Consider the following 27,229-nt stretch of genomic DNA (forward strand, 5'->3'; position numbering starts at 1 on the left):
AGGTTCCTACCAATTATGAAATTCTAAATATTCTTGGAGTATCTGTTTTATGCTAGATTCTGATGAGTGTACAAAAATATTTTGAAAAACCAAATGTGTCTTTGAGTAGATTGACATGTACAAAAGAATTAAGCTCTGTACACAAATGACAAAATGTAGTGGAGTATACATTAGAAGGCATAGAAGTGTTATAAACAGAGTGCCATAGAATAGAAAATAGTTGTTCTCGTCTTTCCTGGTATAGTTTAAGCATTTCTAAGCCAAGATTTGTGTCTCCTATTGCTTCTTTTATTTTTCTATAGAGACTTAAGTCTAATATTGGACATATATTAGTTGGACTTGATCAAATTTCTGAGCAAACCTGTTTGTGAAAGTCAGCAAAAAGAGGCATTTAATTTTATTTTCTGTTATTTATTCTTTGAATTTTCTTTCTTTTTTTTTTTGTTTGCTCTCCACAGAACGGTCCTAGTGCTAGATCATGTCATAAAATGTGCATTGACATTCAGCGAAGGCAGATCTACACTTTGGGGCGTTATTTGGATTCCTCTGTGAGGAACAGCAAATCTCTGAAAAGTGATTTCTATCGTTACGACATTGACACAAACACATGGATGTTACTCAGTGAGGATACTGCTGCTGATGGAGGACCGAAACTAGTGTTTGATCATCAGGTTTGGTGCATAGATAACTATATGGTGGAATTAATTAGTGCTTAGTCACTCTTGCTCTTCGAATTTCAGATGTTATGCTGAGTTTTCTGTTAGTGATTTCTACCACAAATACCTATGACAAATAATAAAAGAAACTATTGTTTCAGTAGTTTAAAGTTATTCCTTAATTTTTTTTTTCTCTTATTTGGTACAAAATAAAGTAATATGATCTCAGAACACAGTCGTTAATTTATGAAAACTTTATAGAGAGTAGATGGAAAGGCAAATTTAGTTCTATGGTATTCATAAATCATAACAATAAATTTTAAATTGTTTATTCTACATTCCTGAAAATTTTTTAATTACTTTATAATGAGTTCAAGGATTTGAAATGTAGAGTGTTTCTGCCAATGTGAGTACAGTATATTCACTTTTGTATATAATCACAAACTCAGTATAAGATAGATAAGAATTTGGCATGTACTAGATGAAGTTTAAATTCAGGACCAGTAGAAGTCATATAATGATGTTGTAAACAAGAAGACTACATATAGCAGTCTCATAAACCATTTAAATATCAGTATGTGAATAGCTCTCATCATCCCAGTTATTGTTATCTGTCTTTGAATTCTTTTTTTTATTTTAAGTTCTTATTTTGTATCATTTCAGTTTAGGTCAGTACTACTTCAAACTAAATAATAACCACTTTGAATTCAGTAGGCAGTTTTGCTTGGCTTAGCCCATGCCCAAAGTTTTTGGAGTATGAGGAAGAAAAAGATTTTTTTTTAAATCTATAATACTATTAATGAACAAAGCATTATATCAGTACTTGAGAAATTGGGGGGTGGTGCTAGAATTTATGACATAATCTATGCCTAATATCTAGGCATTAAAACTAAAGTCTTTATTTACTGCTTCCTTTTTTTTGTTAATTCTTTAAAACTTTCCTCCTGCCATGTTTATATTAACAAGTAGATTTTATAGGAGAACGGTGAGGGGAGTGGCTTATATGCCTACCGAGTATGTGGTAGGTGGAAAATAAAAAACATTAGTATAGAGTGTGCTCCCCAGATTGAATTTGTAACTTTTGCTGGCTGTACATAACCCTGTAAAGCTGTACATAAGCTCTGTAAAGCTTTGCACTTTGCTGCTGACATACTCAGTGTTGTTCATGTAGAAAATAAGAACTCCAAAAAAGTTAGACTTGCTCTGATCTTTTAAAAATAGAACATCAACAGATAACGTTATTAGGGAAACAGTTTATGTTCTTCCAACTTGTTCCAAATATCTTTTCCAAAAGATGCTTATGTTTTTACAGGTTGAAAAAAAAGAATAACTTAGGGGTAGTCTGAGGATATCACATACGTTGTGCTCATGTGGGCCTATGTTTCTCTTGACTTTGGTAAAATAGAATGTCCCCTGAAGCCTAGGTTCTGTTAAATAATGCTTCACTTTTAACTCATTAGATGTTATTAACAGGACACTAGGGGTGAAGAGGCCAAGATTGCAGTGGTGATTCAGCCAATAGCTACTTCTGTGATCTTGAACAATTAACACAATGTACTAGCATACATTTTCTGTTCTGTTTCACGCAAATTCAAAGTTATAAGTTGGAACCGACTCCAAGAAATACTTGGAGTTGTTTGTAACACTATAAGATTCGACACTTAACATTCAATTTAAGAGGATCATGAGAAAGCTAGAGGCCTGAAGATATGTTTAAAAATTACTTTGCCATTTTAAATTTTAGCATATTAAAAAAATTAAAATTCAGAGACTTTTAGATTTCCTAAGGACATAGTGGCAGCTTAGTTCTGAAGCTTTCCATGTTGTTGCTTTGTGTGATTCTTCAGGAACAATGAGAACCAATCAAAAAGATTTTTAAAGAAGCAAAAAAACAAGACAAGTCACATATTCAGCAAAACCAGAAGCCAAAGAAAACCCACAACTCCTAATTCCTTGTAAATTTAGCCAGAAACAACTGGAATACCCAGAAGCTGTATTGAAGTTCACAACTGTTTAATGGGGAGAACTGGGAATGCAGAGGAAGCCTAGCAGAGGTACATCTTAATGGAAGTGTCATGAGCAGAGCAGAAATTGAACCCATTGCAGCTACTGAGGAAATCAGTTAAGTAACGTGGGGGCTTCCCTGATAGCTCAGTTCGGTGAAGAATCCATCTGCAATGCAGGAGACCCAGGTTCAATTCCTGGGTCGGGAAGATCCGCTGGAGAAGGGATAGGCCACCCACTCCGGTATTGTTGGGCTTCCCTTGTGGCTCAGCTGGTAAAGAATCCTCCTGCAATGTCAGAGACCTGGGTTTGATCCCTGGGTTGGGTAGATCCCCTGGAGAATGGAAAGGCTACCCACTCTAGTATTCTGGCCTGGAGAATGCCATGGTCTGTATAGTCCATGGGGTCACAAAGAGTCGGATATGACTGAGCGACTTTCACTTTGACTTTTCACCATGTGGAAAATGCCCAGCAAGGCCCATAAGTGGTATGGAAACACCATGACAAGTAGGGACAGTGTCTTGTTCTGCATGTCCATTGAAGGAACTGGGGGAGCTCAAGACTCAAGGTAAGGCCCCCTAAGCCAGATGAGATCCAGTTAGAGAAAACATGGCTTCACAGAAGCTCCATATTTTGAAGAAGCCATGCAATTCATTTTCTATTTCTATAGAGGAGGAATTCCTTGAGAAACAATATCATACCTCCATAGGAACCTTGTATTATCTGGTGCAGGGAAATTTAGCTCAGTTAAATATGGGAAATCATATTTAAATGTTATTTAAATATGAAAAACTAGTAAGTAGTAAACAGTGTAATCAGTAGTAAACAGATCTGTAGTAAACAGATCTTTAGTGAAGTACTCTAAAGGAAAGCAGTGAAAGTAAAAACAGTAGCAGAAGCTTTCTTTCATGCTAACAGCAGATGAAAATTATATTCCAATATTCTAACATAAATTAAATGACTTAATGAAGCTTGAAACTCTGAAGAAAACTACAAGGCATACATTCAAGAATGCAGATGAGATGGCCAAATAACTGGAGCAGGTGAAACTGGGCCTGGTAAATCTCAGGGAAGAAATTGAGGAAAAATATAGTAAACTTCACTAGTCTACAAGGAACATAAAGAAGACTGGGTAAGGGTCATAAGAAATACAAAAAGCAGATAAAGAAAGCAAGTATGGATATAACAGCTAGCTAGGAAATATGGAGAAGGAAATGGCAACCTACTCCAGTGTTCTTGTCTAGAGAATCCCAGGGACGGGGGAGCCTGGTGGGCTGCCGTCTATGGGGTCACACAGAGTTGGACACGACTGAAGTGACTTAGCTTAGCAGGAAAGTATAGACAGAAAAGACATGCACGAGAGAGCCAACATATACATTATTGGACACATTAAAGAAGAAAACCAAAACAGTGTAACAGAAGAAATATTTATACATAAAATTCAAGAAGAATTTCCTCAAGATGGAAACCTATTCCACATAGTGTAAAAGGATGTGTTATAGCCAGAGAAAATTGCCCTAGGCATTCAACTGTAAAAAATTCAACTGTGATAATATATTAGTGACATTGAATTTCAAAGATAAAGAAGCCATTTTGGGGCAACTAGACAAAATGATCTACAGTTGCATTCAGTGCTAAGAGACAGTATCTAGAAGGTTTTCAAAGAAAAGACAGTATGAGCCAAGGACTTGACATAAAGTACTGGACAGTGTAAAATGAGCCAATCAAGAAGTGACAGGAGGAACTTCAGTCACAAGATTGGAGATCTCAGCTTACTGACATTCTCCCTGGGTCAGTGTGGATCATTGAACATACACTTTTACCGTCTTCCTGCCCAGCATCCTGTGAAATGACAAGAGAATACGTTAGTAATTGTGTAGAAAAACAAGAAAGATTGCCCTTAGGAAACTTAAAATATTTGAGGGAATTCTTATGAGTTAGAAAGTAGGTAGGATTAGATCCAACCAAAATAAACCACAACCTATAAGACAGCAGCAACTGGAGTCTCAAAGTATGCATTTTGGGGCAAACAGTACATGATCAATTGGGGATGAAACAGCTGGACAGTTTCCAGTTTGACTGAGTAGCACTGGACTGTGATCGTTATTAACAGGTCAAGTGTTCATTGTGGACGTTGGCGCTGGACAGATAAAGCACTGGAGAGCTGCTGCTGCACCCTTCACAGCATTGTCTCGTCTTGTCCTACACAGTCCCTTAGGTAGACTGTATATACAACAGGCAGATGAATAGGGGTTCTCAGATACGAAGAAGGCTAAAACAGTAATGCCCAAATCCAAATATTTGAAGATAATTTAATACTACGAGACATGAGATACTGAACTCAATAAACTAAGACTTAAAAACAGCTTGTAGTGTGAACTGAAGACATCTTTCAGTGATTAGAGCAATTCAGGAGACTATTGCATCCATGAAAAGGAAATATATAGAAAAATTATAAATTAAAGATTTGATAGTGAAATTTAAAAATTCAGTAAATAGATTAAAAAGCAATGTGGACATCCTCACCTCTAAATGGTTACTAAATTATTACATTTCTCTCTGAAATTATGAGAGAAAAATTAAACAAAGAAAATTGTTCTGAAATATTCTGAAATTTGAATATGTACCTGATAGTTCTAGAAAGAGAATGGAAGCCAACAAACAAACAAAAACCCCGCTCAAGGTAAAAATGAAGAAAATTATCAGAACTGAAGAAAGATACTTTCAGAATGAAAGAAATTCCTAGTACAGATCAGGATAAATGGAAAAAGAATATCCCTGCCTTGATACTTCCTTAATGATATCTCAGAATCAAGAAAGAGAAAATCCTATAAGTTACAGAGAGAAAACTGGTTACCTTCGAGAGTAAGCAAGTATCAGCCTCCTAGGTGGCACCTAGTGGTAAAGAAGCCGCCTGCCCATGCAGGAGACACAAGAGACGTGGGTTTGTTCCATGGGTCAGGAAGACCCCCTGAAGGAGCAAGTGGCAATGTGCTCCAGTATTCTTGCCTGGAAAATTCCATGGGCAGAGGAAAGTGGTGGGCTACAGTCCATAGGGTCACAAAGAGTCAGACATGACTGAGCACAAACACACAACATACACAAGAATCAGTTTAACATGAGGATTTTTGGATGTTGCTGGGAGGTTGGGTAATGGGTTGGACGACACTACTTAGAAAGCTTTATAATAATTTCTTCAGATTTTGTGAGGAAATTAATTTTGAACCCACCCTAACCCTAGCCAACCTTGTGTTCATGTAATAAAGTAAAATAAGATACTTTCAAATTAAAAAAAACAATTGGGGATAGGTGTGAGGAATAAGTGGCTATCCATTATTTATTTGATTTTAGAAATTAAATACCTGTCCTGACAGAGTAGACTCAAGATTTCTTGAGGGAAGAGATACTGTGGATTGCATAGTTTTAATAAGCCATTGGATTTTCAAAACATTTTTCAGAGATAAAAAATTAAAAGGAAACCATAAACTGATAAACAGCGAAGTTTCCTGGAGTGATTAAAACTTGTTATCTGAAAATCGACCCTCATTTAAACTAGGTATCTTACAGGGAACAACCAAGCTAAAGGAATAAAATTATTTCTGTTTTGTGTCCTGTTTGTTCTAAGATATGAGAAAGAATCATCAAGCTACTGCAGTATCTTCCTCTGTCTTTGAGTTTGGCCTGCTGTGCAAGAAAGAGCTACCAAATAAAGATGTTTATGTTTCTCTGATAACAAATGAGAATAGCCATATCAAAAAGAAAGTTAAATATCCCCCAAAGGAAAGAGAAATGCCCTTTGTAGTCATATGAAGTAGAACCATAAGGGCTAGATAACAGAGACTGAACAGAATGAGTATGACTCTGTGAAAGAAAATGAAAATACGCTCACATTATGTGTGTCCCTCAGCAATGTATGGATTGCTTTTCATGATATAGTTGGATTGCTTGGATATGATGGATTGCTTTTCATGATATAATCATTTAAGATTAAAGCATAGGATCACTTTTCTTCTGAGTACCGGGGACATGTAAACTTTGACATCATAGTTTTTGAACCGTTCTCCCCAAGATTTCACCCCTGGGAATTAAAGATTTTCATCTTAATTTGTCAAAGTCTGCCAGAAACCTGGGAAATGGCAAGTGAGTGAATCTTTAGTGGTAGGTAAAGATTTGGAGGTGCTAGACTAGAATCGTTTCTTTTTAAGATGAAATACTAATTTTAAAATAAGCTTTATAATTATTTAGTTTTTTTGGTTAAAAACAATACCAGAAATAAACAGCAGAAGTAGTTTGATAGGAGGAAAGAACTGAACATATAATGCCTAGTATTTGTGCTTTAGCAACAACAAGATGTTTTATTATTATTGAATATTATTTAATATTAAATTTATTATTTAAGCATAAATGCCACTTGTATTCAGTCTCTGATTACCAACTTGTACTTATGTATTCTTTGAAATAGAATTTGTTTCTTATTTATTGTCCTGTGACCAATGGCTGTTTTCCCAGAGATATTTTTGTATAAACAATCTTGAGTTGAAAGAATGGAAGAGTCAGGGTTGGCTTTTGAAGATGAATTGCTTGACGTACCTCAAAGAAAATTAAATTTACATATTGTGTTAAAAGGAGGCAAGATTCATCATACCATAGAATTCAGCCCAAAGATGGATTGCTGCAAATGTCTTTTCGTATGTTTGTTTTGGTAAAAACATAACTGGGAGAATTTTGTAAAATAAAGGCAAAATGATGAATAAGCTACATCACTCTTATTCACATATCTTCTCTTTTATTAAATGGTAGCAAGAGGAATGGAATGCTTGCCTAGAATGGAAAGGGCTTCTCAGGTGGCACTAGTGGTAAAAAAACAGAACCTGCCCTGCCAATGCAGGAGACATAAGAGATGTGAGTTCAATCCCTGGGTCGGGAAGATCCCCTGGAGGAGGGCATTCTTGCCTGGAGAATCCCATGGACAAAGGAGCCTGGCGAGCTACAGTCCATAAGGTCTCAAAGTCGGACACGACTGAAGCAACTAAGCATGCACGTACTAGAATGGAAAAAAGGGAGTTTTTATAAGGAGGATATGATCACTGTTTTCCCACAGAGTATGTTCAGTATTAAATCAGTAACTAAATTATTATTGGTTGATTTGGTAAAAATTATGCAGCTCGAGAAAGCATAAAACTCCTTAACCCAACATATTTTATTCTCACTGGGGGAAACAAAAAAAGGAAACCTGGAAAGGTATTTTGAAATCCATCCTGAATCTCTTCCATGTGGTGAGCAGAGCAGGATTTTAATATAAATTAGTAAGTGCATATAATAATCAGGGATGGTGTTTGATATTATTGAGACAATATTCAGTTTTTTTTAGATTCTAAAACTGCACACATTGGTTTAATTTTAACTCATATGACAGGAACAGTCTAAAGCTATTCAACCTGTTGCCTTGTTCTGTAGATGTGTATGGACTCGGAAAAACACATGATCTACACCTTTGGTGGTAGGATTTTGACATGTAATGGCAGTGTAGACGACAGCAGAGCCAGTGAACCGCAGTTCAGTGGATTGTTTGCTTTCAACTGTCAATGTCAAACCTGGAAGCTTCTTCGAGAGGACTCCTGTAATGCTGGTCCTGAGGACATCCAGTCTCGGATAGGACACTGCATGCTCTTCCACTCAGTAAGAATATTCTGTACATTGTCTTATGTTATTTTGTCATGTATCTCTTAATAGGAAAAGAAGTGATGCAATCTAATTCTTCAGTAAGAGAGCAAAACTTTTCATTAGAAATAAATAAGTGTTAACAATGGTAAGGAAAAACAAAACTACCTTTATTGGTGAACTGTTTGCTAATTATATTTCCTATCAGCCTAATAATTCCTAAGTAGTTATCTCAGCACTTTTATGACTGACTTCACTGCTTATATGTTGTAGCTATTTCTCTTTCTTACATACCTTTCTACTTCCTGTTTTCTCTTAGTATCTGGAAGGTTGATTTTATTACCTGTTCTTATTTTCTCCTCTACTACTCTCCATTAAGTGCAAAGAATTAAGAATTGACTTTATAGAATTGGAATTAAAATTTATCAGCAAAAACCAGCATACAGACATTTAATTTTTTCAAGTGTTATAATGAAAACATGGGCTCCTGCTATGAACAAGACTTTAAAAATATACTGTGAAATATGTTTAACATATACCAAAGTGGAGAGAACAGTATAATAAATTCCTACATACTTATTTACCAGTTTCAACAATTATTATTATTGTCTAATCTTAAATTTTATTGTGTTGGGTATTTTAAAGCAAATTCCAGACATTATATCATTACAACTATAAATACCATAGTGTGTCACTAACAGATAAAGACGTTTTAAAAACATAATTGTAGTATGGTTATGCTGCTGCTGCTAAGTCACTTCAGTCGTGTCCGACTCTGTGCGACCCCATAGACGGCAGCCCACCAGGCTCCCCCATCCCTGGGATTCTCCAGGCAAGAACACTGGAGCGGGTTGCCATTTCCTTCTCCAGTGCATGAAAGTGAAAAGTGAAAGTGAAGTCGCTCAGTCGTGTCCGACTCTTAGCGACCCCATGGACTGCAGCCCACCAGGCTCCTCCATCCATGGGATTTTCCAGGCAAGAGTACTGGAGTGGGGTGCCATTGCCTTCTCCGAGTATGGTTATGAAACCCAACTGAAGTAAAAACAATTTCTGTATATTGTTTAATACTGCACTCATTTTCCCTTGCCATGCTGAAAAATACTTTTCGTAGTTGATTTATCTAAGTCAGGATCCAGAAAAGGTCTGTGTATTTCATTTGGTTGTTAATAGCTCTTAAATTTCTTTTAATCTTTAAGAATATTCCCCCTTCCTTTTTTTTTTTTTCACCCTCTGTATACTGCTTATTTGTTTAAGTAAGTCTCATGTGTGCTTTGGAATTTCCCATGTTCTCAGTTTGACTGATTTTTATCATAGTGTCATTTAACATGATCCTCTGTTTTCCATATTTCCTGTGAGCTGGTATGTAGATCCGGAGGCTTAATTTTAGATTCCTCTCCTTTTTTGGGTGGGCCAAAAGGGGAGTTGCAAGTATACTTCACAGCTGATCCGATTATAAAATATAAAGAGCATTTAATGTCTAGTTGTCACAACTTCAGTGGTGTTAAAATTGTTCAGGTGGGTTTAGGTGTTATCAACCTGATTGATCAGTTATTAAGTTTCCTGTCAACTTTTTATCTAGTGGTTTTAGCTGTCACTGTAGTCTATAGTCATAGACTAGATTTTAGTAGGGTTTGGTAAGTGGACATTTTTCTAATTACCTTTTTCTTTATTAACTGATTCTGCTATAAAAACTTATCCTCATTAACTAATTGGCTACTCTAATGGTAAACCACACAGGATAGGTAATATAAATATTTTGATTCTTTTCCTCTATTGTCTTTTCATTTTAATGAGCTGAGGCTCCAAACTTTGCCAATGAGTTTTTCATAAGAATTATTATAAACTCATGGATTTTTATGTATTTGGTGTATTTAACTTGCTGTCATTATTTTTTTTGATTCCCTAATTTTTCTCCATCTTTGACCAGTGGGAGTACCCATCTCCCAGTATACCTTTGCATATATACACACACATATGTCTTTTTTAGTAATAGAAAAAAAAAATCATGAGTTTATACTGATATGTCCAAGTTAAATTTAAGATTATAGAATTTAAAATTTTATATCTTTGTTTTTGTGAAACTTTATAATTAAAATCCTACTTCCAGATGATGATATGTTACTTGCTCTTTCTATAATAGCTTACTGGATAGCAAAACTGATAGAATCACTGAATGCTGTTTAAGATTTCTTTCTGATTATTTTTCTGTTTAGGAAATAGCCCTCTAGGGATGGGTAGTCAAAAAGCGAGAATTAAAATCACTAGAAATACTACTACTTGTCTGCATGATCATGTGTCTCTGTCCAATTGTATCTTTGTATATAGGTTTTGTATATAGGCTTACTTGTTTCTTTTTTTTCCCCCAAATTTCAGACATTATTTTTTCTTTTACTTTTATTTTCTAATTAAGGAAAAACATATACATACTTCTCAAGGCAAAACTGTCAGTATGCTGTTGGAGAGATATGGTTATTTTCCCTGTCTGTTCTGTTTCTTTCCCTGTAGCTAATTATGTTATTACTAGTTTCGTTTGTTTCTTTTTGAAGAAAGAAACAGACACAGCACACATTCCTTTTTCTCCTTCCATACACTGAGGTAGTACCCTATATGTATTACTCTGCACTTTGGGTTTTTTTGTTTTTTTTTTGTTTTTTTTACTTCAGTAGGCTATCCTAGCTATTATCCCTTAGCAGTATATGCAGAGCTTCCTTTTCCACTTTATACCAGTTCAGTAAGTACTTCATTGCATGGAATCTCTCATAAATTACTTCTCTAGACATTTAAATTTTAAAAGAATTATTCTGAATTCTTTGTGAAAATGACTTTTTTTTCTTCTTTCCCATTTTTTTTTATTTTACAGAAAAATCGTTGCTTGTATGTATTTGGTGGCCAGCGATCGAAGACCTATTTGAATGATTTCTTTAGTTATGATGTGGATTCTGATCATGTAGACATAATATCAGATGGTACCAAGAAAGACTCTGGAATGGGTAAAGGCAATTAGTGATTCTTCTCTCATGTCTTAATTATTTCAGGTAGAAGACTATAACCCATTAGCTTTTCTTTCTAACCATTCTTAATGCTTTTCCCATTTGTTTAACCAAAGTAATTCTGAGTAAGAGGAAAAAAATTCTCTACCAGCTAAATTATTTAATTCAACCTGTTTAAAAATGCTATATGAATTATTATTATGATGATTCCCTTTAACAGAAAGACAATATGCAAATTTGTAAAGGGATTATTTATATGTGTACTTATTAAGGGTGATTATAAGAATTAATACCTTTTAAAAACTATATGATCCTATATTTGCTAGTTCTTCCCACCTTCCATTTTCACTAAGGTGACTTATATGTTAGACACATATAGTAGAGTATGTCATTGTTCTTGAGGGAAGACTTCACATCGTTCATTGGTAATGCCTTATAACTTTATACTCTCAGCATCCAGAAAGTTATTCTCCTGATAATAAGGTGATTAGTTTGCCTGAGATAATCCCAGTTTATATATAATTATTCATAGTGTCCCATTCATTCTCAAAAGTCTTATTTTGGATAACTTACATAGTTACCCTGCTTAGTAGTCTCTTTGCCTGCATTTAGTATACACAGAATAATGATATTTGTTTAAGATTCAGTGCTTTAAAGTGCCTAATTAGAGCATTAGGGTAAGAAATTAGATTAGCTTGCTCTTCCTTTTATCTGTTTTTGCTTTTCCTTTTACTATTTATTATATATATATTTATAATAGTTGCTTATATTTAGGAAGAATTAAAAAAAAAAAAGCTAACACCGTAATAAAAAAGTACATGCGAGGCAGTTTGACCCTCAGGATCTTTCTCCCATACTTCCTATTGGGCAGAGGCTAGAACTTCATATCCTGGAGAAATAGAGGCTCTGTGGAGGCAGAGAGAACAGGGTGTAAAATATGAGAATTAAGTCTATGTACTGAATAGTGGAACTTCTAACCCTTTCCCTACTCTTAGGATTCTAGGCGTGTGTCTCCTACAGAAGTTTAGTATCACCTTCTCTAGAGGAAATATGTGGCGTCATAGAAAAGTTTTCCAGATACTGTTGTTTGGGGTACCAATGGCAACCCACTCCAGTACTCTTGCCTGGAAAATCCCATGGGCTGAGGAGCCTGGTAGGCTGCAGTCCATGGGATCGCTAAGAGTCAGACACGACTGAGCAACTTCACTTCCACTTTTGACTTTCATGCATTGGAGAAGGAAATGGCAACCCCCTCCAGTGCTCTTGCCTGGAGAATCCCAGGGATGGGGGAGCCTGGTGGGCTGCCGTCTATGGGGTCGCACAGAGTCGGATACGACTCAAGTGACTTAGCAGCAGCAGCAGCCCCCACTAAGATGTCTGATCTTTCTGGCTAGCTCCCTGTACAATGGTTACTTTCATGGCCCAGTTCCCCTACAGTGTTCCCGTTGTATACATGCTATTTTCAGTTAAATTTTATTTCTTCACTGTAAATGAACTGTCAGTTAATGATCAAGATCAGTTTTCTTAGAGAAAAGGATATTGCATCCATAAAACAATAAATAATAGGATACAATGAAAGATCAGAGACTAAGAAAGACCTTTTGGAAATAAATTTTGTTAAAAGTAGAAGAGTTGTAAGACATCTCCTGAGAAACAGACAAAGAGACAGAGATGGTGGAAATTGGAGAAAATAAAGACCTTAGAAAGTCAGTGTAAGAGGTCTGGTGTTAAACTAATAATAGTTTCTCTAACTATGGAGAGCAAGGAGAATGTGCAAGACTAGATTATAAAACGAAGGACTAACAGAAAATTTCCCTAAACTGAAAAGTATTGGTCTGCACATTATAAATGGCCCCTTTTGGATGTCAGTACCTTGAATTAAAAAAAAAAATAAAAACCTTCTCAGTCAGATGACACATCATTGCTCATTATGGAATTTTACATGTCAGTCATAAAAAGAATATCTGAAAAGCTACCAGTGTAAAATGAGGTCACATTCAAAGAAATAGGTCTTAGAATGCTAGAAATTTTCAGCAACATTGGAAGCTATAAGGGAAAACAAGGTCTTAAAAATTCTGAGGGAAAATTATCATCAACCTGGATTTCTATTTCTAGCCAAACAGCAAGGAAACGAGGGAAGAAATGGTATTTTCAGATATACCAGGTTTTTCAGTGGGGTATGTGTGTGTCTCTAGGTAATAGAAAACCAAGAGAATGGCTTAAACAGATCGGGAATCTTTTTCTCATAGGACGAGAAATCCAGATGTAGATAATCTGGGACTGATGTAGTGACTTAGGAAATGTCATAAATGCTCTCAGATTCTTTTTGATGTGTTTTTCTATTTTTAACTGGTTTATTGACTATGCCAAAGCCTTTGACTGTGTGGATCACAATAAACGGTGGAAAATTCTGAAAGAGATGGGAATACCAGACCACCTGACCTGCCTCTTGAGAAACCTATATGCAGGTCAGGAAGCAACAGTTAGAACTGGACATGGAACAACAGACTGGTTCCAAATAGGAAAAGGAGTACGTCAAGACTGTATATTGTCACCCTGCTTATTTAACTTCTGTGCAGAGTACATCATGAGAAACGCTGGGCTGGAAGAAGCACAAGCTGGAATCAAGATTGCTGGGAGAAATATCAATAACCTCAGATATGCAGATGACACCACCCTTATGGCAGAAAGTGAAGAGGAACTAAAAAGCCTGTTGATGAAAGTGAAAGAGGAGAGTGAAAAAGTTGGCTTAAAGCTCAATATTCAGAAAACGAAGATCATGGCATCTGGTCCCATCACTTCATGGTTAATAGATGGGGAAACAGTGGAAACAGTGTCAGACTTTATTTTTGGGGGCTCCAAAATCACCACAGATGGTGATTGCAGCCATGAAATTAAAAGACACTTACTAACTCCTTGGAAGGAAAGTTATGATCAACCTAGACGGCATATTCAAAGGCAGAGACATTACTTTGCCAACAAAGGTCCGTCTAGTCAGGGCTATGGTTTTTCCATTGGTCATGTATGGATGTGAGAGTTGGACTGTGAAGAAAGCTGAGCGCCAAAGAATTGATGCTTTTGAACTGTGGTGTTGGAGAAGACTCTTGAGAGTCCCTTGGACTGCAAGGAGATACAACCAGTCCATCCTAAAGGAGATCAGTCCTGGGTGTTCTTTGGAAGGAGTGATGCTAAAGCTGAAACTCCAATACTTTGGCCACCTCATGTGAAGAGTTGACTCATTGGAAAAGACTCTGATGCTGGGAGGGATTGGGGGCAGGAGGAGAAGGGGACGACAGAGGATGAGATGGCTGGATGGCATCAGCGACTCGATGGACACGAGTTTGGGTGAACTCCGGGAGTTGGTGATGAACAGGGAGGCCTGGCATGCTGCGGTTCATGGGGTCGCAAAGAGTTGGAAACGACTGAGCGATTGAACTGAACTGAACCTCATGGTGGCAAGTTGACTAACGCACCCTAACATCATGCCTTCCTTCCATACAGGAAAAAAGGAAGGAGAGCCAAATTTGCCCAGAAAGCTCCCTACTGACATTTCATTGACTAGAACTGTGAGACCTGGCTTCAGGAGAGTCTGGGAAAGCAAGCATTTAGCTTTTCCAGCCTTTGTATAGTATACAGAGTAAGGGATTTGGAAATGGCTGTTGGATCATGCAATTAACAGTGTCTGCCACACAAGATTTAAAAAATGATCATCTTTTATGCACTGTTTTTCGGAAGTTAGTACATCATATATACTAACAAAAGGGAGTAAAAGTAGTGAAAAAGAAAACATTCTGAGAATTGAAGAAAAGAGAATCTAATCTAACACAGGAAAGCAGTGAAGGGCCATCCCAACATGATGCCTGCACAGCCAATGTATGAGCACCCAGTTCATATTGGAGCAGGAGGACACAGGAAAATAGACCTCTCCTCCTCACCAAAAAGTGGGGTTGACTAAAAGTAGATAAAAGATAAAAGTAGACTAAATAGATGTTTGAGCAGTTGGAGTAAAAAAGGTATTAATCGGTAAATAATACCTGATGTAAGAGGATAGGAACACAGTGGGAAAAGAAAATATTTTTAAAAAGCAGACATCATCATAGTACAGTTTTTGGCTCTACAATGAGCAGTATCCCCCTCTTCATAATAATGCAAAAACTAAAATCAATTTAACCAAAAATTGGGGTAAAATTTAGTAGGAAGATAGCATCAGTGTAGTAAAATTCTTTGTCTACTATAACAAGAAGTCAGTAGGTGCTGATATTATATAAAACTATGGAAAGAAATGGGCTTCCCTTGTGGCTCAGCTGGTGAAGAATCTGCTTGCACTTTGGGAGACCTGGGTTGGGAAGATCCCCTGGAGAAGGGAACAGCTACCCACTCCAGTATTCTGGCCTGGAGAATTCCATGGACTGAAATTCCATAGATAGAAATATTCTCAGAAATGACTAATAACATTATTTATCATGTCTAAAATTGTCTGTCTAGTTTACTCATTTATTTTCTACTACCATAGAATAATGTGGAGGTATATGATTTAATCTTTGATTTCCTCTAGCTTTTAAAACTTAATCTAATTTTCCATTAAAATTACTAAGAAGATGGAAATAATAATCCCCGACAATTCTGACGTAGCTCTGCCTGAAAAACAGGTAGTGAAAATAGTAATTGATTCGATAGGTATGTGTTAAAAACTTCTACATGCTGGCTTATGCTGAACTAGGGATACACTGGAACGAGATGATCATGGTCTCTCAGAGTGTTTATAATCCATCTAGTAAGTAATGTTCTGATGGATTATAGTTGTTCAGTTGCTAAGTCGTGTCCAACCCGTTGTGACCCCATGAACTGCAGCTTGCCATCCCTGTCCTTCACTCTCTCTCTGAGTTTGCTGAAACTCATGTCCATTGAGTCGATGATGCTATCCAGCCATCTCATTCTCTGCCACCTGCTTCTGCTGCCCTCAATCTTTTGACTGTCGGTCTTTTCCAATGAGTCGGCTTTTCACAGTAGGTGGCTAAAGTATTGGAGCTTCAGCTTCAGCATCAGTCCTTCTGATGAATATTCAGAGTTGATTTCCTAATGGCTATTCTTTATTTAGACCCTAAATGCCAGTTACTAAGCATGGCAATACCAATAGTATTATTAGAACTATACCAAGAGTTTTAATTGGTAGTATTAGTCTCATTTACTAGATGAGAAAAATTAAACTTAGTGAAGTACTATCTTATTAATATACCACTAGATAATGATACAGTCAGGGTTTAGAAGTTGAGGTGCAAAGAAGTATTTTTGTTTGTTTTTTTGAGGTGCAAAGGTTTTTTTTGTTTTCTTGACCATACTAAAGTACTCCCCAAGATTAAAAGGAAAAAGTGGCGAAGTGATAGTGGTAAAGATTGAGCAAAAAAAATGCACTATGACAGTAAATAGGCTTTAATGACTATCATTTGAATATTTTAAAAGTAAATTATTATTAGTAATTTGCAGAATTGTTCAGTATATTTCATTCATTGCTATGGCTAGCTTTAGGGCCAGCAATGAATGGCCATAATTGTTCTTTTTGTTAAATTTTGTTTTGATTATAAGAGTAATAATATGCTTGTTGTAGAGAATTTGAAAAATACAGAAAGATGTAAAAAAGAAACTATCAAACCATTCAGACATTTTATTAATGTTAACATTTTATTAATGTATTTCCTTCTAGTCTTTTTATGCTTATTTATTTTATAAAATTTAGCACAATTTTATATTCTGCCCCTGGAGAAGGGAATGGCAACCCACTCCAGTATTCTTGCCTGGGAGATCCCATGAACATAGGAGCCTGGTGTGCTATAGTCCATGGGGTCGCAAAGAGTCAGATACGACTGAGTGACTGACAGTGCTGTTTTTAAACTTACATTAAATTGTGGTATTTTTTTGTCGTTATGGTTTTATTACCAAAAGATAAGTGGATTTATTGCTTAATTACTGCTTTAATCAACTTTTATAAAATGAAAATCACCAATATTGCTATGGGTTCTTTAATTTTTTTATTGCTTTGTGGTGAATTATCCCACAATGCAAGCAAGTTTTTTTGTTAATAGTAATTGTTGATCATCTACTAACATCTAAGTTTGGCCTTCTCCCTCCCTTTCTCCCAATATATTTCAGTACCTTATATATGCCAAGTATGTTTAGGTTCATAGCTGTGGACTAGAGGATAAGATCCCTTCTCTCAAAGGACGCATTTTAGTGAAGAGAGGCTTACGCTTGCTTTCTAAGTACTGGGAAGAAAAAAAATTGAATGCTATAATAGTGAGTAACATGAGAGGACCCACTTAGATAGAATAGGTTGGGAAACTGTTTCCGAGGAGGCAATCTTTAAGATTTCACACGAGAAACAGAATTAGGAAGAACTGTGTTACGAACTGAGAGAAGTGCATGTACGAAGATTTCAAAGCACGAAAGAATTTAATGTGTTCCCAAAGCAGAGGGAGCTATTGCATATCAAAGGTGAGGCAGGTTATGTCAAGTGAGGTTGGAGAAATAGTTAAGTCTGATTATTCAGTGCCTTGTATAATACAAATACAAGAAATTTGTTTTTTTTTCCCCTAAATAATATAGAAGGTTATTGAAAGGTTTAATGCTAAGGGCTTTTTTGTTGTTGTTTTAATTGAAGTATAGTTGATTTACAGTGTTCTGTTAGTTTCTGGCATACAATTGATTTAATTTTCTATAGTATGTGCGTATTCTTGCCACCTCCTGATGTATATAGTACACACATACTATAGAAACTAGCATGCTGCAGTCCCTGGGGTCACAAAGAGTCACACACGACTGAGTGAGTGAACTGAACTGAATATGTGTGTATACATATTTATGTGTATATATATATATGCTCTTTTTCAAATTCTTTTCCATTGTAGTTTATTATAAGATACTGAATGTAAAGTTTTCTGTACTATACAGTTGGACCTTGTTATTTATCTGTTTTACATATAGTAATTTGTATCTACTAATCCCAAATACTTACTTTATCCCTCCACCCCCATCCTTTCCGCTTTGGTAACCATTAGTTTGTTTTGTCTGTGAGCTTGTTTCCGTTTTGTAAATAAGTTTGTTTGTGTCGTATTTCAGGTTCCACATGTAAGTGATATCTTATGATTTTTGTCTTTCTCTGTCTGATTTACTTCAGTTCAAATGATAATCTCTGGGTCCATCCATGTTGCTGAAAATGAATGCTAGGGTTTTGATCTGATTGAAGTTTTGAAAATATCATTCTTTTGTCTAAATGTACATTTTCCAAGTGTTTTATGTTGACAGTATGCCTGTAAATTGCATTGTCCAAAGGTTATGTGTTCAACAGGCCATGTGTACATCCTTTAACTGAAGATTTTTATGGCAAAGTTGAGCATCTGGTTAGAACCTGCCTAAAACTGTTGCCATTATTACTTAGAGTTGTGAAACTTCAGTGGCTCTGCTGGCATATTAGAGTGAAACTGAAATTACTTTCTTTCCATTTTTCTTTCTTATTTTTTCCATCTCTCCCTTTCTCCTTTCCTTAGGTCACTTCCTTCCATCCCTCCTTCCTTTATTCCTCTCTCTTCCTTCCCATTTTCCCCTTTTTCTCTGCTCCCTTCTTTAAGTCCTCTTTTTTCTCTCTGTCTGTCGTCCTGGAACATCCTCTACTCCTCCCTTAAGAGGGGCTTCTAAATAGTGGCCAGGATTAAGAATCACTCTTCTAGCTCTCCAGAGCCTGAGTCCTTAATCAAGTAAGTGTGGACAGGTTACTTAATGTTACACCTTATTTTGCACACCTATAAGTGACCCAAATTATATTTTAAGTAAAATGGTATCTCATTTATAGCCACTCTAGGAGTAGAAGTGGATTGACACTAGTTTGGGCTGGTGTTATTGTTGGGTACCTCAGTTTTCACAAGTGTATGTCAATACTGCCTACAGGTTCATTGATCTACCCAGTAATCAAGTCATATTAGTTTTGCCGCCATCTTCTCTCTTTTCTCATTGCTATTTCACTAGTTTGGACTGCCAACACCTATTTGACCTCTGTCTCTAGTATTCTTCTTCCTGTGTATCCCATCCCTCCCCTAACCCATTCTTCACAGTTTGAGCAGAATGCAGCTGTTTCTGTGTTACCAATTAAGTACAGAACTGTGTACTTTAACATTTATTCAACACATATCTTTTGGTCACATTCTAGGTACCACATAATCTAAGCACTAGGGATAAAACTATAAATAAGAGCTCTAACGTCATGGATCTTACAGTTGTGCATAGGGAAGAAAAAGAAGTAGATTAACACCTTACCTTTTGATTAGTACTAATAAGATAAGAAAATACCCTTATTTTTGGCCATGCGACACAGCTAGTGGGATCTTAGTTCCTGAACCAGAGATCAAACCCAGACGCCCAGCAGTGAAAGCTCCAAGTCCTTATCACTAGACCACCCCAGGATTCCCAGAAAATCTTTTAAAAATATAAACCTGATCATTTTTCTCTCCCTTGCTTACCATGGTTTTTTTTAAATTGTTCTTCTTTGCCCTCAGATTAAGTCTAAACTCAGCCTAACTCACAGATTCCTTTACGATATGCCTCAGCTTAGTTAGTTCCCTGTTCTTGATATCCACCCTCACCTTGGCACCAATTCTTTTTTTCATGACCACTGAATATTAATTATCGATGGCATATTTTTTCATGCCTTTGAGTTTTTTCCCATAGTGTTCTCCCTACCTAAGTCACTCTTTCCTCCTACCTCCAAAGTGTAGCTGATTTTTGCTCATCTTTCAGATCTTAGCTTATAGAGCATTGTCTCCTGAAATTCTTTAACTCCTCAAACCCAGGTTAGGGATTAGAGCATATTGTTTTAACCTTAGTTGTTAACATGATTCTGAACTTTCATCTGGCAGTGTAATCTTGACTCTGCTTTTCAGAACCTCAAAAAAAAAAAAAAGCTACTGAAATACACAGACTTCATTCAGGATTTTTTAAAGAGTATTCAATCTTTTCAGTACTCTTAGTCTAAAATTTTTTCACTGGCTTAAGTTAGACCAATTAGAAGACCTCGTGTCAGAACTATGGTGGATGTATTGTCCTCTCATAGAGTTACTTTCAGCTGATTTTTAAAAGTCTGTTTAAATTTTAATTTTATCTTGCTAGATAATTACTTATTTTGTAAGCCATTCAAAGTCCTTTTAAGGACAAGACAGAGTACTCTTTAAACTTCTGTATTATTAAGTATTCTTAGGAAATACCAATTTTATTATATGGATCCTCTGTAGTTCACTTAAACATTCTGTTTATTAACTGTTCTTCTAAACTTGTTTTATTATAGTTAATTAGTATAATTTGAGATGGATTTAACACATAATTGCTATGTTTCTGTGATTCAGTAATGTGAGTTATTTGATTAAAACTGCTTTTATGTGACCTTCAAATTGGATTGTTTACAGTCATAGAAGAAATCTATATGAACTGTTGAGACCACCAATTTAGAGATAGTATATCTAGTTGTAAAATTACTGCTTCTTGTTATAATTTCTTATTGTGTCAGATACTGTAAAATCTTAAATGATTGCTATTTATAATTACTTAAATGAATTAACTCAGATTTAGCATTTTAAGATCTAAAGAAACATCAACTCTTTTTTTTGTCAACTCTGATTTTTTTAACTAGAGTATAACAGTTTCATGTTTTCCTTAGAAGGAAATTACAATTTAAATCAGTGGATTGACAGCTGCTCAGGAAAAAAAGGATTTACTGGTATTGTGTCTAACACATACATAATTACATCAAAATTCAGCACATCAAAAATTTGAGTTTATTTCTGCATAACTTTTGGCAATAGGTCTGTGAACACAGGGGGTTTAGCAGACTTCCCATATGTAAGCTCTGTTTAACACTAATTGAAAATTATGTTTAGAAGATCTGTCACACAACCAGAACTTTATGGTTTGCTCTAGAAACTCAGCTGACAATAATGGAACTACTTTCTCGTATCTTTTTTTTTTTATTCAAGGTAACAAACATATATTGTGTCTTCAACATTTGCCAGATACTAAATAGGGCATTGGTGATACAGAACTCTTACAAACCTCTAGTTCCTGTTCTATAGTAATTAGTGTGTTTACTTGTTGTGTTCCTTAAATTCTGTCGACTCTTATTTTCCCACATCTGCCAGTGTTTACACCATTCTGTCTTAACCATAGTGGCAGATTGTTATAATTGAAAGAATAGTGAATTCAGAATCAGAGGATCTGATCTTTCTTCATCTGGGTCTGCCACTCATCCTTCTGTAGCTTTGGCAAAATTGTGTAATTTCTCTGGACCTGATTGTTCATCTGAAAACAGGGGATTGGACCAGTTTATCTTAAAGGCTTATCATCTAGCTCCAAAATTTTGACAGTTAAATTTTGTTCCTTTTTGCTGTTATCAGGCTGTGAAAATAAAAAATGAGGGCTGTGTTAATCATGTCTGCAAGATTTGATTTATCTGTAAACATATTTTCATGAAAACTTTAAATGCAAAATCTTACAGATTTTCAGCCTGGGAATGTGCTTATTGACATTGATGTTTTGTTTTTCTTTAATCTTTGTGTGTGTTTGTGTAAGTTCCTATATTTTTGACCCTTTTACTCTTAACAGTTAACTAAATAAGGCCACTTCAGCAGTATAGAGAAGACTCTGAAGCTAATGTTTTGCTGTCATTTACACAGATTAGTTACTGAGCTAGGAGATGGGAGTGCCTATTTTTAATGTAACTAGACTTCATTGCTTTCTGTTTAGCATCTTTTGTATTAGGTGTGCCATTATTCTGCCATTTTTATTCTCAACATTACTGGTGGTAATAACTTTCCATAACTTCCCCCTTTCACTCTTGCAGGGGTGTTTTTGCTAGTTATAAGCTTATAAAGGTATTTCATATTTTCAATATAAAATTTAGGTCATATGGGACTTCCCTGATGGAGCAATGGATAAGAATCAGTCTGCCAGTGTAGGGGACACGGGCTCAATCTTTGGTCTGGGAAGATTCCACATGCTGAGAGCAACTAAGCCCATGTGCCATAACTATTGAGCCCACGCTCTAGGGCCTGCAAGCCACAACAACTGAGCCTGTGTGCTACAACTGCTGAAGCCCGTGCTCCACAGCAAGAGAAGCGACTGCCGTGAGAAACCTGTGCACCACAAGGAAGAGTAGCCACCACTTGCCATAACTAGAGAAAGGCTGCATAAAACAACAAAGAACCAGTGCAGCCAAAAGTGAAAAAATAAAAATTTAGGTCATTTGATAGTAAATGTGAATTAAAGTTCACCTGTAAAAACAAACATTCAAGAACACTAAAGACAGTTTCGAAAATGAAAGATAATATAATATTAGCAAGTATTTAGAAAGCTACAATTTTGTGCAGATTAATGGAATGGAATGCAGCAGACACTATAAAGTATACCTAATTACATATGAGAATTTAGTATATGGTAAAGTGGCATTGCCAGTCAGAGAAGGAAAATAGATTATGCAGTAAATGACACTGAGATGTCACTTAAGACCTGACAAGCAAAAAGCAAAATCCTAACTCTAATTGATGTCTGTATATCACAAAAAAAATTCTCAGTAGACTTAAGTTTTATATTTAACAAATAAAAATATAAGTCTAATTGCTTTTAATAATTTAGGATGGAGAAGCCTTTCCAACCATGACGGAAAACCCAGAAGCTGTAAAAAAAAAAAGAGAAACTTAGTTTGATTTTTTTGCAAATTAAAAATTATTATAAAAATATTTAAATGTCAAATGATAAATGACAAACTGGGAACTGAGACAAAGGTTAATGTCCTACTTTTTAAACAAACGACTCTTACAAATCAATAAAAAAAGGAATAATTTTCTAGTAGAACAGTGACAAATGATAGAACTAGATAATTCAAAGAAAAAAATTCAAGTAGCTGACAGATTTACTTTTGTATAATGCTCAGCTCCATTCATAATTTTTAAAATGTAAATTAAAGGATCACTCACTGAATGTTGTTATCTAATAAAATATAAAATACATATACTCTTTGACCAAGCATTTTTTTCCAGAATTTACCCTGCTCGCACATGTACAGATGCATAAAAGTAAGTTATACAGAGATACTTAATGTGACAGTTTGCAAGAGTTAAGAAATCCAGAAACAACTTTATCCACCAGTAGCTAACCAGTTATGTGTGATCTATATTCAATGAGATGAATTCTTTGTAACTTCATGCAGCTGAGATAGATTAATAAATACTACATTGTTGGGTGTCAAAAGCTAGTTGGAATTTTACAGAAAGCAAATAATGAGTGGTAGAAACCCAGGTTCAGGTAAAATAATAGTTTTAATAAAATCCAAAAATTTATGTGGAACTGCAGAAGACCCAGAATTGCTAAAGTAATCCTGAGAAAGAAGGACAAAGCTGGAAGTATAACCCTTCCGGACTTCAGACATACTACAAAGTGCAGTAATCAAAACAGCATGGTATTCACACAGAACAGATCAACAGAACAGAAAAGGAAGCCCAGAAATAAATCCACATTCTTATGATCAGTTAATCTACAACAAAGGAGGCAAGAATATACAGTGGAGAAAAGACAGTCTTTTCAACAAGTGGTATTGGGAAAACTGGACAGCTATGTGTAAAACAGTGAAATTAGAACATTCCCTTGTCCAAAAATAAACTCAAGTTCATCCATATACAGAAATAAACTCAAAATGGTTTAAAGACCTAAATGTATGATGACACCACAAAACTCCTAGAAGACATAGGTGCAACACTGACATACATCTTAGCAATATTTTCTTAGATTACTCTCAAGGCAGAAGAAATTAAAGTAAATGGGGCCTAATGGGTGTTCATTGGAAGGACTGGTGCTAAAGCTGAAACTCCAATACTTTGGCCACCTCATGCGAAGAGTTGACACATTGGAAAAGACCCTGATGCTGCTGGGAGGGATTGGGAGCAGGAGGAGAAGGGGACGACAGAGGATGAGATGGCTGGATGGCATCACCGACTCGATGGACATTAGTTTGGGTGAACTCTGGGAGTTGGTGATGGACAGGGAGGCCTGGAATGCTGCGATTCATGGGGTTGGAAAGAGTCTGACACGACTGAGCGACTGAACTGGATGAAATTTAAAAAGGTTTTGCACAACAAAGGAAATGGTCAACAAAATGAAAAGATGATGTACGGAATGGGAGAATAGATTTGCAAGTGATGCAGCTAACAAGAAATTAATATCCAGAATATGCAAACAGCTCATACAACTCAGTGTCGAAAAACAACCCAATCAAAAAGCGGGCAGAAGACTTGAATAGAAATTTTTCCAAAGAAGACATTCTGATGGCTAACCGGCTGTTAGTCAGTTGTGTCCGACTCTGTGACCCCATGACTGTAGCCTGCCAGGCTCCCCTGTCCGTGGAATTCTCCAAGCAAGAATACTGACATGAGTAGCCATTTTCGTCTTCGGGGATCTTCCCAACCCAGGGATCAAACCCAAGTCTCCTAATTTTTTTGCCATCTGAGCCACCAGGGAAGCCCAAAAAGATTCACAACCTCGCTAATTATTAGAGAAATGCAAATCAAAACCACAGTGTGGTATTGCCTCACACCTGTCAGAATAGCTATCGTCAATATGTCTACAAATAGCAAATGTTGGAGGGGATGTGGAGGAAAGGGAATCCTTGTACTTTGTTGGTGGGAATGTAAATCAATGCACCCACTATGTAAAACAATATGGAGGTTACTTTAAAAGCTAAAGATAGGACTTTTATGTGATCCAGCTATTCTACTCCTGGGTGTATATTTGGAAAAAGTAAAAGCTTTAATTTGCAAAGATACATGAACCCCAATGTTAATAGCAACATTATTTATAATAGCCAAGACATGATTTTAACCCAAGTGCCCATCAACAGACAGTTGACCTAAGAAGATGGCTCAATGTGTCTGTGTGCGTATAAATATTTTTGTGGGTTAGTTGCTCAGTCGTATCCGGCTCTTTGCTTCCCCATGGACTGTATGTAGCTTACCAGGCTCCTCTCAGCCATAAAATAAGAATGAAATGCTGCCATTTGCAGCAACATGGATGGACTTAGAGAATATAATGATTAGTGACTTGTCAGAGGAAGACAAATACTATATAATATCACTTGTATGTGGAATCCAGAAAAATAATATAAATGAATATATATAGAAAATGAACTTCTGGTTACCTAAAGAGAGGAGGAAGGAGGGGCAAATTAAGAATAAGGGATTAACAGATACAAACTACTGTTTATAAACACATAAGCAACTGGGATTTACTGTATAACACAAGGAATTGTACCCAATATGTTATAATAACCCATAATGGACTACCTGGAGAAGGAAATGGTGAGCCACTCCACTTTTTGTGCCTGAAAAATCCCATGGACAGGATAGCCTGGTAGGCTATTGTCCATGGGCTCAGAAAGAGTTGAACATGACTGAGGACACGGCACATAAGGGAATATAATCTGCAAAAAAAAGAATCACTATGCTGTACGCCTAAAACTAACACAATAAATCAATTTCAATGAAAGTAAATAGTAGAAATTTTAAACTGGGGCTACTACTGAAACCGAGTAGGATCTCATTCAACACTTTAAATGTCCCAGATTTAGAAGAAAAGAATGTGGCAGACACTGTCAGTTACTACCCTATAATCATTAGCTCTTGTTAACCAAACCATGATTTTGTTTACTGACAAGTTGTCCAACCCCAGGAGTTGAATAGTGATTATTCTGAAATAGTCATTTTTATCCTTTGCCAGATTATTTAATTTTCCCTGCCTTCCACGTGATACAGTTCTGGCCAGTGAGCACAAGAAAAGGCTCCAGGAGGACGTTGGCAAAAACTATTTTCCAGAAGCAAACAAATACTGAAAGAGTCCTTTCCCTCTCTGGTTTGAAAACTCTATAAAATAATGTGATGCTTAGAGCTGGTACTGGCAACTTGAATGGAAAGCCAAGAGAATTCTAAGAATGATAACCTAGCATTATTATTTGGTTGAATTGCTGAAACCATTCTGGAACTATCTACTTGCAAAAATTTATTTTATGAACTAATTTATAATTATTCAGATTTCCTGTTACTTGAAGCTGAAAATATTCTAACAAATAGAGAATTTGTGGAAATCTTTTTTTGTTAAACTTCATATTTCTGTGAAAGTTGCTCAGTTGTGTCCACCTCTTTGAAACCATGGCAGGCTCCTCTGTCCATGGAATTCTCCAGGCAAGAATACTGGAGTGGATAGCCATTCCCTTCTCCAGGGTATCTTCCCAACCCAGGGATTGAACTCGGGTCTCCTGCATTACAGCCAGATTCTTTACCATCTGAGCCACAAGGGAAGCTCATATTTCTGTGGCAGTTCTGAAAATTATTTTTTTTCCTGTCTTAAAGTAATAATAATGAAAATGTAGGTGCATTGGATCATGAAGCAAAAATAGAGTTCAGATTAATTGATGAATGCAAAAAAGTATCTTCCTCAGAAATTGAAATAACTTTTTATGCTTTTATCCTCCCTATAAGATTTCCTTGTATTACGCATTCTGGTAATCTCCTATTAGGTAAATCAAAGGAAAAAAAAAATGTGAGTCAGCCTGTCAGATAAAATATTTTACTTGATTTCCCTTTTATCTGTTCTATTTCAAGTTTTAAAGATGCTAATGAAAAAATAGTAGAGTTGAATGATTATCATTGTAATTTCTTGGAAAAACTATAAAAATAACAGGTTGGCAATAGTAGTTGTATGTTGTACAATTCTTATTCTCTGTTTTTGCAGACACGTGTCCTTCCAAAATGTGTTCCTGACTAGCATACGATCTTGTTGGCTGATCTGTTTGATTAATTTTTCTTTCTGAGTCCATTTTTCAAGAATGGTTAAAGTGCC

At 36.0% G+C, this 27,229-nt stretch overlaps 1 protein-coding gene across 7 annotated transcripts in view; it reads left to right on the forward strand.

Annotated features, from left to right (window-relative positions):
- Positions 1-27,229, forward strand: part of MKLN1 (muskelin 1) — a 381,880-nt gene that overhangs the window by 312,491 nt on the left and 42,160 nt on the right. For all 7 annotated transcript variants that reach the window (XM_055590941.1, XM_055590940.1, XM_055590944.1 and 4 more), the window contains 3 exons: positions 459-671; positions 8,118-8,339; positions 11,182-11,311. In XM_055590941.1, the coding sequence (XP_055446916.1) occupies positions 459-671; positions 8,118-8,339; positions 11,182-11,311 (565 nt within the window). The remainder of the gene's footprint in view (positions 1-458; positions 672-8,117; positions 8,340-11,181; positions 11,312-27,229) is intronic.

The sequence above is a fragment of the Bubalus kerabau genome, chromosome 8, assembly GCF_029407905.1.
Source record: "Bubalus kerabau isolate K-KA32 ecotype Philippines breed swamp buffalo chromosome 8, PCC_UOA_SB_1v2, whole genome shotgun sequence".
Lineage (NCBI taxonomy): Eukaryota > Metazoa > Chordata > Mammalia > Artiodactyla > Bovidae > Bubalus > Bubalus kerabau.